Source organism: Amblyomma maculatum, chromosome 1, assembly GCF_055883805.1.
Source record: "Amblyomma maculatum isolate TAMU_Amacu chromosome 1, ASM5588380v1, whole genome shotgun sequence".
Classification (NCBI taxonomy): domain Eukaryota; kingdom Metazoa; phylum Arthropoda; class Arachnida; order Ixodida; family Ixodidae; genus Amblyomma; species Amblyomma maculatum.
The window spans coordinates 1,466,293-1,483,129 of NC_139344.1; the positions used below are offsets into that span (position 1 = coordinate 1,466,293).

Here is a 16,837-nt window from a genome sequence, read left to right on the forward strand (position 1 = left end):
ATCAGTGTCATTACAACCTTGGTTTCCATAGCCATTTCCTTGTCTTTCGGCCCTGAACCCTTGCCCATGTGTATCATGTTACAAGTACAATCAGAGCTCGATTCACAAAGAACAGAAAATTTCAGTCTAAACCTTGCTCTTTTGAGTGGCATGTACTGCTTCCATCCCAGTCTGCCTCTGAGTTAAAAGCAAGAGACTTTCGTCAACTGAAACTTGTTGTTCAGGTACACACCTAGACAAAAGCTCCCATAGTATAGGCCATAGCCTTCGGATTTGGGTAGGTTATCTAGTCTATTTTGTCTTTATTGTTCATAAAATGAAGATAAGCATCAGCATTTGGAAGCGGCTCAGGCTCGTAACGTCTCCAAATAACAATGTGTGCAGAACTTCCTTCTTTGACAGGTATAGAAGGATCTGGAGCTTTACAATGATGCCTTGCAAAATTAGCAGAGTTAGAAAAACTTTCCCCTCCTCCCTGTCAACGTCTTTCTACGATGAAGTAACTTTCTTGCATGCTGGTTCGTTTCAGTAACAATTATGTCAAAGGTTTCCTCATAAAAAAAAAAAAGCTCAAACTAAGCCACCACGTCGCCAGCGTCAGGCAGTGCATCGATTATTTTAGCTGAGTTAAAATGAAATGTGGCGAGGCAGCAGGCGTATCTGACACACTGATGGAGCCCCAATAACGGGCAGTCACAAGGTGCTCTGTTCCATTCGCAGAACCGTCGGCATCAGAGTCCTCAGATGAAATCACATCACTTTCTGTTTCCGAACAAAGCTCTAGAGAGCCGTTGTCAGATGAGGAGTCATCAAAATACTTTCTTTTGTGCCCACTATCATTCTCAAGATGCAGAGAGGTAGTCGTGTCCCGTGCAGGTCGCAAGGCGGAAAAGTAACCAAACAAGAGATACAAATGGGAAAACATGAACAACAATAGCCATCTAGTGTCAGAAACCGCAACTAAAAGCAATAGGATGAATATAGACGCCATCGGTTCACTGTACGAGAAATTTTTATTCATGATATAGTTGTTACTGGTAATACTGGTACAAAATCCCATGAAGCGCTAACCGCATGAGGCGACAATTCGCGGCGACAGACGGGCTGAGGGCCGCCAGAGCATTGCCGCTCGTCGCTATCGCTCAGTTTCTGGATTTTTAGAAAACTTCGCATGTCGCCCGGAAATGGCTCGCGAGGAAGCCAATCCCAGAAGGCTTTGCGGTTCTCAACTTCCATTCTGGCTTTTTGTTTTGCTTTTGCGTGAGAAGTTTGTTTTCCTAGTCCGGTTTGGGCGAAGAACCTGGTGCCTGCACGCGCTCATTTCGTCTGATCCGTGTATATATAATTGCATCAAGAGAATTCAGGAAAAGCTTGGAATGGTAGTAAAAAAAAAAAAAAAAAAAAGGCTAGTGTGGCTAGATATTAATTTTCAAAAGGAGCAGGAGAAAGTCACTGCTTGCAATGCAAGTCGGCATTGCAGTGTAGTAACACACCGCTGCGCTGTGACCTTTTAAAATGCGATGCGTTACAAGAAATTTCATCAGTGTTTTATCGTACTTCATGTTGTTTAGTGTTAGAAACGGGATATAGCGTAATTGCACTCCCCTTGACCGAATGACGTTGCTCTGAAAACGCGCCTCTCTGTCGCTGAGCCCCGTCACTCCGTGCGGTATACACCAGCGACAACAACAAGCGTTGGCGGCGGCATCGACGAATCGCTAGGGCCTGTCACCTCATGCGGTTACCGCTTGAATATCGGTAAAGAAGGGGTTAATGTGACTTTACTCGTTAAGCCACTGTTCTCTTTCTGTAGCCTGATGATGCTCTAACCTTTCTTTCTGAAATACTTCCATGCACTGTTCTCAGTTTATTTTCAAGCGCCTTTTCGTTAGCCAACAGGTTTTGGCCCCATAGTCAAATAGTGACAAGGCAACTGTGGTATTATGTGTGGTGTGGGTTTATAACATAAAAATATATATTGTAATAATGAAGATGCACTTGCAAAGATGAAGAGGATGATTCTGCGCGCTGTCTTCAGTGGTATCGCTATCGGAGTGTGTGCTTGACCTGCTTGTACGCGTACTGTTTCTGCTGTGCTTCTCGAGTCCCAGTATCTATAATAAGCCCCCATCCTATAATATAAAGTCCAATGTCAGTGCACGTTAAAGACCCCAGGTGGTCCAATTTCCGAAGCCCTCCACTATGGCATCTCTCATAGTCTGAGTTGCTTTACGAGACATTAAGCCCCATAAACCGGACCATATATACATTAGGGGTGTGCAAACATTTAAATTCTCGAACACGAATATGGGAAAAAAAGACGTCTTCAAATATCGAGTCGAGTATCCAGCAAAAATTCAGCATAAATATTATACAGGATTTTGTATACTGTTTTTTTGTACAAGAAGGACCTGCATGAAGCTGGGTGGTGCTGTCATACTGCTGCAGAATACAGTAAACTCTTACTAATTCGGCTTTCAAGGCACCAGATAAAAAAAAATTTGCGAGGGAACCGAAAGCTCAAATTATCGAATGGGCCTGAAAAAACTGCCGAAAACCATTCGCAACATAGTAATTAGATGAACACCTGCACAATGGTTGTCGGCATTTGAGATGGAACGGAAGTAAGAACGATGCTTTTCCCCGGTTTTCGTCAAGTGCTTCGCATTGCGCACACTGTCAAAGGGAAGATCCCTCTTTACATAACAGCCCCATTACGTTTTGAGGATGCTTTACTGCACAGTCCATGAGGTAAAGCATTGTGGTGAAGCGTGCAGTGCGGTGTAACTGTGGTGAATTTGAATATTCACATACCCCCCCCAACACACACACACGCCATATTTTCTGATTTCTTTGTCCCAGCCCCCACAATCGAATCTTAACAGTTCCTTCTTATCAAAGCACTGGCACAGTGCATATCTGTTTTGGTGAGAGTTGTGGCTGCAGTGACTGGCCCAGTAAACTTGGCAGCAACTGAATGATTGCAGTATCAGTAGCAGTGCAGCATGTTTCTGAAAAGTACTTTGCTCTCAGAATGCAACTAATGGTCATTTATGCTGCACACTCGTCACTACCCCAAATTTTTTTCAATTGGTTTCATTGACCAAAGAGCTCTGTTGCGGCTTTGCGCCGGTCCTAGCTAATTTTTTCGCCCACAGCAAGCTGCCTTCCTGCTGCTGCCTGATTCCTTCTCTCCGGGGCATGTTCAACAGCATGCAACTTCAATTTTCCATCACAGCTCATTCAGGTCGCAAGCAGCATCATGCTGAGCAAGGGCACCTTGTGGCCTGCAAGGTCCCTTAATTGTGACAAAAGTGATGCCAAAATCTAAACTTTCTAAAATATGGCTGAACGTTCTAGACGGATAGTCACATTCAGTCTGTCCATAAGGCTTATGGCATTCTGCCTATGAGGGAACACCTTAACTTTTATCCCCATTTACATTTTATTTTCAAAGTGGTTATTATTGGCTTGATTTCGTTATTAGGGTTTAATGTCCCGAAGTGACTCAGGCTATGAAAGACACTGTAGTGAAGGACTTCGAAATTTTGACCACCTGGAGTTCTTTAATCAGCACTGACACTGCAAAGCACACTGGTGCCTTGCTTTTCGCCTCCATCAAAAAGCGACGGCCGCGGCCAGGATTTAATCCCACATCCTTGGGCCCAGCAGTCAAGCGCTGTAACCACTGCACCACCGCAGCGGGGCACATGGTTATTGGATGCAGCAAAAGACGACATGTGGTTGCAATATTTTTGTCTATATGTAAGCAGTACCACTGTATAAAATGCACAGAAAAAAAACAAACAGAAAAGCCGCAACTTACACACCAGAAACCACTACTTTCTTTTCAGGGATATTGTTATATCAACTTGGCCGTGACTGCCTGCCAAATGCACTTTAACCTTATCAACTCGTTCTCATGATTTTTTTTCTTATGGCCTGAATCTGCAATCACTACTTAGTGCATTATGTTGGCACAGTATGTTTTGCAAAATCAAAACATATTGCGTTTAATTTAACCCAAGCAACCATCAATGTTCACCGGAAGTCCATGCTAGGCCCAAACATTTGCCGAAAATGGACTTCTGTCGGACGTACATGCACAATCCGGTTTCGTATACCCATATCCGTACATGTGCTGGATGTGCCAACTATATCCACTTTCGTATGCCTACATGAGAGAAGAATGTGTACGTTCGAAGGATGTACGAGCGGGTATATTCACAGGCTCAGCATGGGTGTACAATTTTTTTGCTCTCGAAAGATTTTCTAGTTCACATCAGAATTTTGTTTCTACATTATATCACTGTTGCATCGATAGGTGGGTGGCAGCGAGGACTAGATTGCATATTACATTTTTGACGCATTTTATTTTTCCTAAAAAGACACTTTGAATGGAGTTGCTATTAAAGGCAATGACATCAGATATTTAGGTTCTACATCTGTAGCCTTGGGGCAGCTGTTCCAAAACTTTTCCTGCGCAAAAAAACAAACAAACAAAATGCTTCTGTTTTTGCCTATATCTCGTCGGTTTTGATTTCGTTGCACGTTTGGATCTAAGGCAAGCTTGTTTCGTAGCCAAGCCAAAAGGCTAGCATGGCGTATAGTGGCATGGTCGACATAGTGTTTTAGTGCGCAGTAACTGCCTTTGGACATCCTGTGTTGGAATATCATCGCTACTGTCCTGTTTAAAACCTCAGTTTGTAGGTTAGCTGAAAAGTAAAACGGAGCAAGTCAGTGGTGTCAGAAATGGTTAAACAAGAGTGCCTTGATTATCGAGACACCCTAGTTAAAACTGCAAGTGAGTGCGCATCTATCAATAGATGCATGGCAGAGAGCAAGGATGCTTCGGCGCGTCTGGCAGGTGAAGCTCAACTTATCAGCGGTCCGTGCGAAGCTACGGCGATTCGATAGAACTGCTCGTCGACATGGTGCTTCCTGCTTCACCACGAATGCCACTGCTTCATTCTCCGTGACCCCTGGGCGCGGTTAAATTTTGATGACATTCACCAAATTGTGCATGTACACTGCAGAGTAACAACTCCCCCTCTATGGCAGTGCGACCCAGGGCAGACTGAAAATGGGGATTTAAGTGACAGCATAAAACGCCGCCCCTTTTTGCCCCTTATGAACACATTCTGTTTTGAGGGTGGAATAACAAAATGCCGGTTTAGACAGAATACCAAATTTGTGCTGTGTAATATTAAGTGGAGAGTTGTTCGAAAATTTTCTTTTGTTTATGTCTTAGTCTGGTGAAATGAGAAACATTCACTCATTTGAACCTTCTGTACCTATTCACAAAGAGACGGCATTATAGGTGCATTGGGAAATTATAAATATGCTTTTGAAACATTTCTTTATATGCATTAGCAGTGGTACATGTAGGTACCAGTGGAGTGAGTATAAGACAAAGTTGCTGATCATTCGTGAATATTTCAGTGTTTGCTGTTCAGGCTTCAAGACTAACCATTTCTTCTAATTTATTCTAAAAGACCATTTTCTGCCACTCCGGTAGGGAATTAAGAAGGTGGATGCGCACATATTTGAACTCAGATTTCAAGAATTTTATAATATCCCAGTGCAGTGCTGATGTGCATCTATCGTAATAGTATATTTAATTACCTTTACTGTATACTCCAACGCAGGTGCGAAAAAGAATGCGTGTGCCATATATGCAAATATCTGAGAAAGGTCCGGAGATGGACATCCGCAATAGATGTCTGTCGGTTGGATAAACGTATACCTTTGGACTCCTGTCGAACATCTGCAGACTGTTTGCGGAGGCTCAGTGGACGTCCAGAACACGTGAAATGGACCTCTGTCGGCTGTCTGAAGGATATTTGTGGTTGCTTGGAAAATTACGTTATGCACAGTTAAGAATGCCTGAACAAATAATTAGCCCAAATAAAGTTGAGAAGGAAGCAGTACGGTGACATGCTTTTTATACTAATTACCTTCGGATTGCTCAGAAATCCAAGTCTGTGGCAGAAATGTTTTGGCACTAGGCTCTTCGTGCTACGCACAGTTGTTGCTATGACCACCATACGTTCTTGCCCTTGAAATTCCTCAGTTGAGCCGACGGTGATTTTCTTGTGTCCCCGTTGTGCTAGTTCACTGCGTATCTTTGCAACCTGTGAGAAATACAAAAATTGACAACACACTTTGTGGGTGAAGGCTTTGCATCTGTAATAGTACCCAAAGAAGATTTTCGCCGACGCCGTAATTTTTGTTGCAAATATTCTACTGTGTCCTCATTAAAATTTATACAAACCACACTCGGAATCTGAACACCGTAGCCTTTTAAAAGAACCACAAATGCTCACACATACTATGCCATATGAATCATGTTGACACTCAGAATTCATCTGCATTTGCATGATCACTTGAGACAGTACTCACGGTGCTGCCAAAGCAGATGTACATGTGCAAAGCATGCACTAATCCAGTAAAGCACCAATCATTATTCGAAGTTGCTTAGAACCTTAGAAAATGAAATTATATGCAGCAGACCAAGACCATCTGATAGCCTGCAATGTCCATAAAACCAAGTGACACAGCACCCTTTTGCATTACGCCTGAGTTAACTGTTCGTAAAGGGCAAAATTTCCAGCTCGCATGGCACTAAAAACCTGGCGTCCTGCACCGCTATCACCCTTCGGGCGTTTCTACAGGCAGCCGCATGGCGACGACACCGTATGTGGAACTTTCGAAAACCAAAAGTGCAAATATCCTGGTTTGAATGACTGCTACAGCAGAACTTCATTAATACATTCCTGGTTCATGCATTTTCCCTGTTTCATATGCTCAAAATTGTGGGCAGTAAAAAATCTTTCATACATTTACACTAATTTTCTCCTGGTTAATATGTTACGGTATGGTATGATTTCCCAGTTACTATATACATTCAAGATTTTGACAAATTGCGGTCATATAAATTTTGCGATCAACTAGACATGTGCCAACGTATAAGGGAGCCAAAATTGGGCACAAGCGACATAAGAAACTAAACAGCAGTGCTCATCCACTGTGGCTGCTTTCTTGCAGAGTCCTAAGTGCAAAGGGACAAGGCATCAAAGCAAGTCAATGAGTCAACACATGAGGCACCCAGTTCCCATAGAAACATGACTTCATGAGGAGAAACATGGAGGCTTTTTTGCAGTGCTTTAGGGGCATAGGGGTGAACCATTAGGTAACTACAACTACGTGCTTACATACGAGCGGGCTGGGTCTGAGGGATGCAGCATGAGCAAAAACACAAAGGCTGCAAGCCATCACAATGGCTCCACCACATGCCAATGGTGTAATAGGTCAATGCATCCAGAAGCAATCAAGGAAGCATTCCCAGTTTTTTATTAGGACAATGCAAATACGGACTTAATTATGCAAGAACTAAAATGAAGGGAGCTGTGCATACTTGATGTGAAGAAATGCAAACCTGCCCTTTTATGCAGTCGATGTGTTAATACTGAAAGCCTTTGTACCTCATTCAGCAGTTAAATTTTTTCAAAATCGGGCAGTTTGAATCATGCATTTTCCCAGATAATAAGTTTTTTTCCCCTGCATTTTTTTTTAGAAAAATGTGTCAATTAAGTTTTACTGTATATACAACAAGAAAGTAAAAAAAACCACTATAGAGTACAAACAAGTGTGAACGTCCTCAACAGAATAATACACGCTATCATTTTAAAACAATCGCAACCAGGCTTTGTAGGCGTAGATGTCATAAATTTCAACCTAGTGAAGAGAAATTTTAAATCCAATTTTATAAGCCACAAATGCTTTTTTTTTGCTGCCGTACAAACATTTACATATCATACCTGGAAAACGCCGGAGGATCAATCTTTTCAACCTTTACTGAGAATGTTAGCTTGTTAAAGTTGCCCTCAGTATCCCTTCAAAGCACTGCACGTAAATTTTGCCAAAGCTTTAGGTAATGAGAAAAAGAAAAAAACACTGCATACCTGTTTCCTGTATGGCGAAATGATTCCAATGTCTTCCTCGCGGAGCCTTACTGGAAGCCCATTTCCCCAACTCAGAAGTGAGGCCACATATTTAAGTACAACCTTAATCTCCTCAGAATTGAAGTAAGATGGGCAGGTGCCATCTTGCCTGTCTTGCCCAGAGACGCCATGAAAGAGAAGTGGCACACCTTTCGTAGGAAGCTCTTCCCATAGCAACAGGGATTTAGAAATTCCTTCATCTGCATATACCTGCAATGTTTCAAAACAGTTCTGTACAGCAGTTTGACAATCGTAGCTGCAGAACAATTCTGCTTGTTTTCCAATTGCAAACAACAGCAACATGACCTTTGTTGTCCAGCCAGCCAACTTGCAACTACCTTTAAAGATAATGTTCTAACTTGCACCAAAGGATCACAAGTATGTCACTGACTACCTTTTTGTGGTACAAGCAAGGAGTACTATAGGTTGGTAGCTAGTGTGCTACCATCGTAGCAACATCCAGTTAATATCCATGTTAAGCGTCATAATGGAGAGCAGATGCTCTCAGGGACGCATCGATGCGTGCAGCACTGTCCATCTGAATCCTAGAGCGAAAGAGGCTCCTTGGTTTATTGCAGCCATATATAAACAGGAGTGTTGATGTTATGATTGCCGTGTGACTTGCATACAGATGCATGCCAGCACATCCTCCTTTTTGGACATCAGAAATCTCATTAGCACGCAACTGGGGGCATGACCTACTTCGCAGACAAATTTACAAAGATTGAAAACAGGTAACCAATGGCTTGACGGCTCTAGAATACAATCAGCATGGCTCGGTCTGATTATGCATCACATACACACAGAAGGGATCATTCATCGTGTCCTCAACGAACGAAAGCGAACCACTCTTTCCGACCTGGTTACCGTGACAGCAACAGAAGGCAATTGGGGCTCCGCATTTACATTGGCTGCCCAGTCGTGGTTAGCACTTTTCATGTCCTGTGCTGTTAGAATGTATTTCCTGTTGTTGTGCATGGAAACAATGGAGCACTTTGTGTGAATACACTTATGCAACTTGCTCTGCGATAATGAACATTAATAAACCTTTCAACATTCACTAGAACATTACACCATGCTCCACAGAACTCATGCGACATTGTACAGCAATAGCGCAAATGATAGTATATCTACCAAGCATTTTGCACTTGCTTTAAAACATGCCATATTCTGTACCTCATGCCATTTTGGGAGCATTCTGCGCCAGGTTTGCTATATTTTTTTACCCTGAATTTTCAAATAGGCTGCTTGTATATTCCTGTTCTCGAGACATTATTTACCTCCTCACAATTCCTTTCCAATGGCTAGCAATACCACTGTAACTATAAGAAAAAAACAAAGGCAAGTCATGCACACAGGGGTGGAAGCAGGCTCTGGAATTTTAGAGCAGTTCAGGGAGCAGTAATAACGCCATTTTGGAGCAGCTTTGGAGCAATAAAACCAGAGTTTTGGAGCATTTAAGCACTAACCGCATGAGGTGACAATTGCCATGCGGTGGGCTCGGAGCCACCGAAGCATTGCTGCTTGTCGCTGTCGGTCAAGTTCTGGGTTATTACAAAATTTCGCGTGTCGCCCGGAGGCAACTCGCGAGGCAGCCAATTGTAGAAGGCTTACAGGCACTCAACTTCCATTCTGGCTTTTATTTTTCGAGCGAAGTTTGTTTTCCTAGTCCAGTTTGAGCGAAGAACCTGCAGACGCTCACTTCGTTTGGTGCGTGCATGTATGAGCGCATCAAGACAAAAAAAAAAAAAAAAAAAGGCTAGTGTGGCTAGGTATTTTCGAAAGAAGTAAGAGAAAGTCACTGCTTGCAATGCAAGTCTGCATCACAGTGCAGTAGCGCACCGCTGAGCTATGACTTTTTTTTTTTAAACACGATGCATTACAAAAAATTTCATTAGTGTACGTTTTATCATACATACTGTTTAGTGTTAGAAACGGGATATAGCATAACTGTACTCCCCCTGACCGAACGACAACGCGACGGTAACAAAGCAACGCTGAAAACACACCTCTCTGTCGCTAAGTCCTTTCGCTCTGTGCGGTGTGCACCAGCGGCAATGACAGAAGTTAGCGGCGGCGTCGAGTGACGGATCGCCAGGGATTGTCACCTCATGCGGTTACGGCTTTATGTTTTCGAGCATATTTTTAAGGTCAAACGCATTTGGTAATTGAGGCTTTCTCTTTCTGACAAACAAAATTCCCAATCTGATTAGATGCTTTTGCAACTTTACACTCATCTCCGACAAGACAAATTGCCAAAGCATGCAAAAATGCATAATGTAACACAGGCTGACCTGAGCAACAACTTGGAATAGACTAGCAGCCTGACTTAAACCGTTTGCCTATTTTGACTTGATAGATTTAAATGTTGAGAAATCTGCCAAGTCTACCACTTTGATCCCTTCAAGCAGCGCAACTATTTTAGAGTTCAGATTAATGGGCACGACATTTCCGCTCTCTATCTTCAGCATATCCTTTTTGATCCTATGCTTGTGCTGATAAATTCCTCAGCACTAGTCAGTAGCGCGTTAGAGATAGATGGCACTGAAGGGTAGCCTTTTCATCCTTCAGCTTCTTTACTTCACTGCCTCTTGCCAATAGTTTACCATTCTTTTGTTTGAGCAATGCTGGAGCTCATTTTAACATCTTGGCAATAGGCCTTGTATGGGTATCCAACACCGTTTGGAAGCTTCCTAGTGATTGACACCTTTGGCGTACCAACCCATTATGCTTCAAGTATGATCTTATCTGCCATAGGCCTGACATGCTTGTCACTGACAGAGAGGCTCAATAGTGAAGTACCGGACTGTTTTCACAGCGAAATCATTTGAATATATTCATGCAGTTTTTGCAGTCGGACAAGATACCTGTTTCGCTTGCTGCTCTCGCTTCTCTCTCCACCGGCGGTTCAAAAGGCTGAGAGGAAAAGCTATATGCCACATGCAGAGCGCATTTTTTTCGCAATTGTGGTTCATACTAAATTTGCTTGCGAGCAAACATTTATTATACCTCTATGTTTCCCTCCCTTATAAAAATTTTATTTCTACTGAGCCCAGTGCAAGATGTGCTACATCTTTGCCCCCGGTGCGGTGAAATGTTCCAGTGTTCTGCTAAATTCGATGGCAGAACATCGAGGCAGCCAGTTCGGAGCAGTTTTGGAGCGGGATTGAGCAGGGAAACCAGTTTGGAGCAGAATGGAGAAAATGGAGCAGCACTTCCACCCCTGCGCATGCTCACAGTCGATCATGCTTGTTAAAAGTGCTCGAGCGGTGTGCAACGCACAAAGTGAAGCGAAATTTTAGGGCAGGTACTGACATCTGGTGGTAATACTTGCACTCTAGCACAGCTGCAAATTTATGTGAATCCCACAGGCACAGCGCGCGCGCGCACACGCACGCACGCACACACACACACACACACACACACACACACACACACACACACACAATCACATCTATTAAGAAAAACATTCTGTCACACAGCCAAGTACAATAAGGGTTAACTCTAAAGCATTACATCATGAAACGTGGTTTGGGTGCATGGAAGAAAAGAGCTAGTTTAGTTACATAAGGCATACCATAAAGTTGTTCTGTGCACACGTCACAAGGTCAATAAAGAATTTAGCTTTCCTGAGACACTTTTTCCACCCATACATTTTTGTAGCTACGCTTGCATACATGCATTTACAGGGGCTATTCGAAATAAGAGCCCTAAAATTGCGTGCTTAGAGACTATGGCCTCAGCTCTGCAAGAAAACAATGTCATGGTCACATGAACAAATGTCAGGAGCTCCAACTGGAAGCCAGGAGAATAGAATAGACTACTTGTGTGTGGCAGACTCAAGAGCTAATCGTACTGATGCTCTGCCAGGTTGCAGTTGCATGTACGCTGCAAGCTAAGCAGCAGTTCTAATTAAAATGTAGGTAAATCAAGATTATAAGTGGTACATTTTTGCGCCACTGCCAAAGCTCAGGAAAGCTGCATTGTAACCCCACCGTCTGACCGCATATAGGGGACCATTTCTGCCAGTAGGCATGTCACTTGGTTCCTTTTGATATGTCTTGCTTGTCTGGCAAAACGTAGATCATTGCCCCAGCAGTTGCAGAGCTGTGGCACCATTCACATAACCATTACACTTGCAATACTGCAATATGGCACATGGTGATTGCTTCACCATATGTCAACCATACACTGAAAGCAAAAATACAAAAGCGGTGCCAGCCAAAGGATTGCTACTGCATCGAAGCATTTAAGCGAGGAGGAGTGCTATACAGTACACTGAACAGAACTGACTAGCATGCCTGACAAAAAAAAAAAAAAAAAGAGAGAGAGAGAGAGAGAGAGAGAGAGAGAGAGAGAGAGAGAGAGAGAGAGAGAGAGAGAGAGAGAGAGAGAGAGAGAGAAGAAAAAAAATGGAGGAGGAGGCATACAGGCTGTCTCTATCCATCACTAGAGGGCGCAGCAATGTAGTTTTGCCTAGAGTTATTATATAGGCTTTGCCAGAGCTGTGCGAAGGTGCCGCATAACCAACCAAGTTATACAGTGAAGCCATACGGCGTCTTTGCGGGAGCTGAGCATCCAGACTTGAATATTGAAAGCAGTTAAGAAGGGATTACTTTGGCTGTCCTAATCAAAAGAAGTCAATGTCGCTACAGCTCGCACACAGCGTGGTACATCGTACCGATTAGGGATGATGCTATGTAGCCAGGTGCCCGTTGGGTTGGCTTCACGATGCTATAAACGGTTGCTTGGCGGCGAAAGAAAAGGAATGCGGAACTCTGGCAAAGCTTATATAGTAACCCTAGTTTTCCCTAGGGAGTCTACATGTTCTACCGCCGCCCAGCTTAGGGCGGAGCCGGCATTCGAGCATTGTCATGAAAACGGCACCATTTCGGTGCCCAACTGAACTGCCACAGCTGGCTGCTCCGTATGCAGGATGATGTTGGAACTTGTGCATCACTGCTAACTGTGTGGAATTTTGTTGTGCACTCTGCTGTGCACCAGGCACACAATTAACATAGGGATGTCTAATGCTAGGGCTTTGGTTGTAGAGAAAAGTTTGGCAGAAAGGATATAAGCATACTATATAAGTCAGTTAGGAAGTCAGGGACACACTGCATGTCACTAGCCATTACCTGCAGTTCTGACTTGTAGAACATCTCATTTGGGACCTGGAGAATATCTGCATGGCTTCTGAAGTTTCGAAGAAGCTTGGTCATCATGTGCGAACTCTGTCCATCAGTGTTCCGGTATGCAGGCATGTTGATGAGACGCTCCAACAGAGACACACCTGCAAGCACAATGCCCCCGCCTCAATATCAATACAAAAGCTTCCAGGAAAAATTAACAGTAAACATGCAAAAACCCTACCTCAATTACAAATGTTCTTGCATTTCCAGTGAAAAAAAAAAACAATGCACAAAGTTTAGCTGAAATTGAAGGGTTTGTGGCACCTACTGCAAAATGTAAACAGATAAATAAAAAAAGCTATAAAGGTTGCATGTTAGGACATGACCAGAAGCTCAGAAAAGTGCACAGGCTAAGTTCATAAGCCTAGTGATCCTCCCATTGTGGGCAGCAGCAGTCTTACTGCTTACCAGTCTGGCTTCCTACTCATGTCATTCGACACCTGCCTGTCACCAAATTACCCAGGGTTACAGCCGGCACACTGTAGTCTGGCTTGGCACACTTGCTCACTGGTAGTGGTAAAACTTTATTTTTCAAAAGATACAGGAGAGGTTAGTCCATCCACCTAGACGGCGGCGTGTTCAGCCAGTCAGATTAAACCCAGCTGAATTTCAGGGTTTTAAGCTTAGTAGCTAGAGGCTCCCTAGTAAAATTCACTGATGTAAAAGTCACTGACCTCATTGCTATATCACACTGGATTCGGTGCATGCAGAAAAGCGTGCAAGCCCAGCCACATTATTACTACAGTTAAACCTGGTTATAACGAAACTGTAAAATGTCCGCAATTTTTTGTTGCATGCAATTTTACATGCTTCTCAAGGATATCTACATTCCAGTGCACATTCAGCTTCTGATCAGGTGCGCGTGCATCACTTATTAACTCCAGGCTAATGTTTATATATATTTTTTCAGTTATGCTGTGGCTCTGCATTGCAAATGGCCGTTACCTGTGCGCCAACAAAGGAAATTGAATCACGTGGTGTGATATAATTTGCAGTGCAGTTTGAAAGTTGCCAGCACAATTTCTTGAAAGTATTGATAACTTTTTACCGTTAATCTGTTTTCAAACGGCATGAACGCTGTGAACAGAAGGTTGGCTTAGCAGCATCCTCGACAATCAATAATGGTGATGCCGTGCCTCCCCCTGCATGAATATGCGCACAATCGCAGTTGCCGTACATAAGTGCGCTGTTTTTTTTTTAGTTCATGGTAGTGTCCTGCTCTTGAAATCGCTTATTTTGCAAATTGTAACGTGATTTATTCTTTTTTCAAGGTGCCATATAGGGTTGAAAAGACTACATTACCGGGCTGAGGCCCGCAATCTTGGAACGAAGACTACTTGGATGCAGTCAATATTTGCATGTGCCAGTATGCATTGCCGTGGGTTAGATTATTGTGTATACATGCACTAAAATTCCTAAAAAAAATGGAACTAAAAAAAAAATGGAACATAGCGGCCCTTTCCTTTTGGGTATCTGGAGTAGCAAACATACGCAAGTACTCAACGAGACCATTCCATAGGCCTATAAAACCAGCGGAGCTTCAAAATCAGTAGGAAGCTTATTGGTCTTGCAGGCCTATCAGATTATTGACACCTACGGGTGTACTGGTATTACAGGCCTACCTATTTTACCTATAAGACCAATACTCCAGCAGACCTGTAAGACCAGTAGGCTAGCAGACCCATACGACCTATACTCTGCAAGAGCTATAAGACCAAAGTCAATAATCTGATTTGCTTGGGCAGCGTCAGGACACGTAATGCGAAGAATGGATAACCAATGGGCGCTAATTAAGGGTAACAAATTGGCTACCAAGGGAAGGAAAGCATAGCAAGGAGCAGCAGAAAGTCAGGTGGGCAGATGAGGTTATAAGAAGTTCGCAGCTAGGGGCCAATTGGATGCAGCTAGCATAGGACTGCGTCAATTGGAGGAATATGGGAAAGGCTTTTGCCATGCAGTGATTATATATACCCCAGCTGATGATGATGATGACCAGTGCCACATTACAAAAGCGAAAGCAATCGAGACTGCTGAGTTTACCACATAGATGCGCCGTCAGCTCTGAAACAATGCGCGATGTATCAACTGCGGTTGCTTGTTGCGATCATAAGACATTCCTCATGTCAGTTATTGTTATATCATCATAAAACTTGTGGGGTTCTGCTAAATCGCCAGTAATTCAGCACTAGCTAAGATATAGGTGCCACGAGTTTGTTTTATCAAGGTCAACTGCTGCAACACATTCGTTACATGGAGTTTTCAAATACGCGCAATTCAATGGGGGCGGTGTTGGGAATTAAAAAACTTTGTAGCATTGAGGACTTCGCTACACGGAGGTTCGTTACATAGAGGTTTAACTCTTTGACTGTCTTTGCCATACGGGTACTGCAGCCGCATCCCGTCCCGCAGCGTTTTTGCCATTCGGCCGTTGTTTGTTTGAAATCACCAATAAAAAATGAGGTTAAGAAGTTCGCAGGGGTCAAGTGGATGCAGCTAGCGCAGAACCGGGTTAATTGGAGAAATATGGGAGAGGCCTTTGCCCTGCAGTGGGTATAGTCAGGCTGATGATGATGGTGATGATGACCAATAAAAAATTTCACACTGGGGGTGAATATTCGACATTCAAAAGGTTAAGTGTATTTATTACACATAAACATTATATTACACAACAATTAACTGTTTGTGAAATTGTGACAGCATGCAGGCCTGAGGTGCGCAGGCCCCACTGTTCCATAAAATTAAGGTTCTGAGGTATCTATATTTGGATGATCGCTGGCTCTGAGGGGTCATATTTTGACATGCTCTCGAGTTAACTGATGCAAGCATGCCCATGGCCAAAATAATGAGTGCCCGACGTCTTAGATTTACAATTAAGGCTGTGAGTGTGTTCCTAGTTCAAATTATCTGGATTTCCAAATTAACAGGAGTCAAATTAATGAGGTTTTACTGTACTTGCTAAGAACTACAGTCACTGCAACAGTCATGCAGTCAAGAATGCACTGCAAGGCTTCCAAAAAAATTTTTTTACTGAGCTGAAATCGTGCCTACAGAGAAATGAACTAGGTAGTGGCAATAGGAATAAGCACATTTGGCAGTCGCTAAAGAACACAATCCCACATGCTTTGGGCTGCGCTCAATTTAAAAATGTCGTGATTATGCAGCTCAAAACACACAACAATCTCAAACAGCTTGGAATAGCTTCACAGGGCTACAAGCATTCTAGATGCATCTGGTTGCATCTATTCCCAGAAGCAAAGCAATATAGCTGTGTGCCGGCATCTTCGAGAATAAACAATACAAAGCTTTGCGCCTGTACAGTTAGTGTACCTGAGAATTTTATGATAGTACAAAAGGCATCTCCAGAGGGCCAGCTAAGAGTGAATATTGAGAAACAACAAGGAAATATATTCCATTCCCTTGTTTCCATCTTGCATCACTGCCTACAACAACAAACTTATTTATGACTTCACCTGTGACTAGCCCTGTGTCACCCTTCTTTAGTCACATGCAAGTATTCTTTATCCAGATGTACTTATTTTCCTGAAATTTGCAAATTACAAGTCGGGCTAGTTTAGGATGCTGCACTGCTTCCTGAATAATTCCTCCAGCCCAAGATCAAGCATGGCACCTTTAATTTTATTCAGA

The 16,837-nt window shown here is 43.1% G+C and overlaps 1 protein-coding gene across 1 annotated transcript in view; it reads right to left on the reverse strand.

Moving 5' to 3' along the window:
• LOC146201472 (putative helicase MOV-10) overlaps positions 1 to 16,837 on the reverse strand; it is a 70,338-nt gene that overhangs the window by 8,944 nt on the left and 44,557 nt on the right. Inside the window, exons 13-15 of the mRNA XM_084587593.1 lie at positions 13,139 to 13,293; positions 7,965 to 8,213; positions 5,958 to 6,134 (exon numbers count right to left, since the gene is read on the reverse strand). Of these exons, the coding sequence (XP_084443719.1) occupies positions 5,958 to 6,134; positions 7,965 to 8,213; positions 13,139 to 13,293 (581 nt within the window). The remainder of the gene's footprint in view (positions 1 to 5,957; positions 6,135 to 7,964; positions 8,214 to 13,138; positions 13,294 to 16,837) is intronic.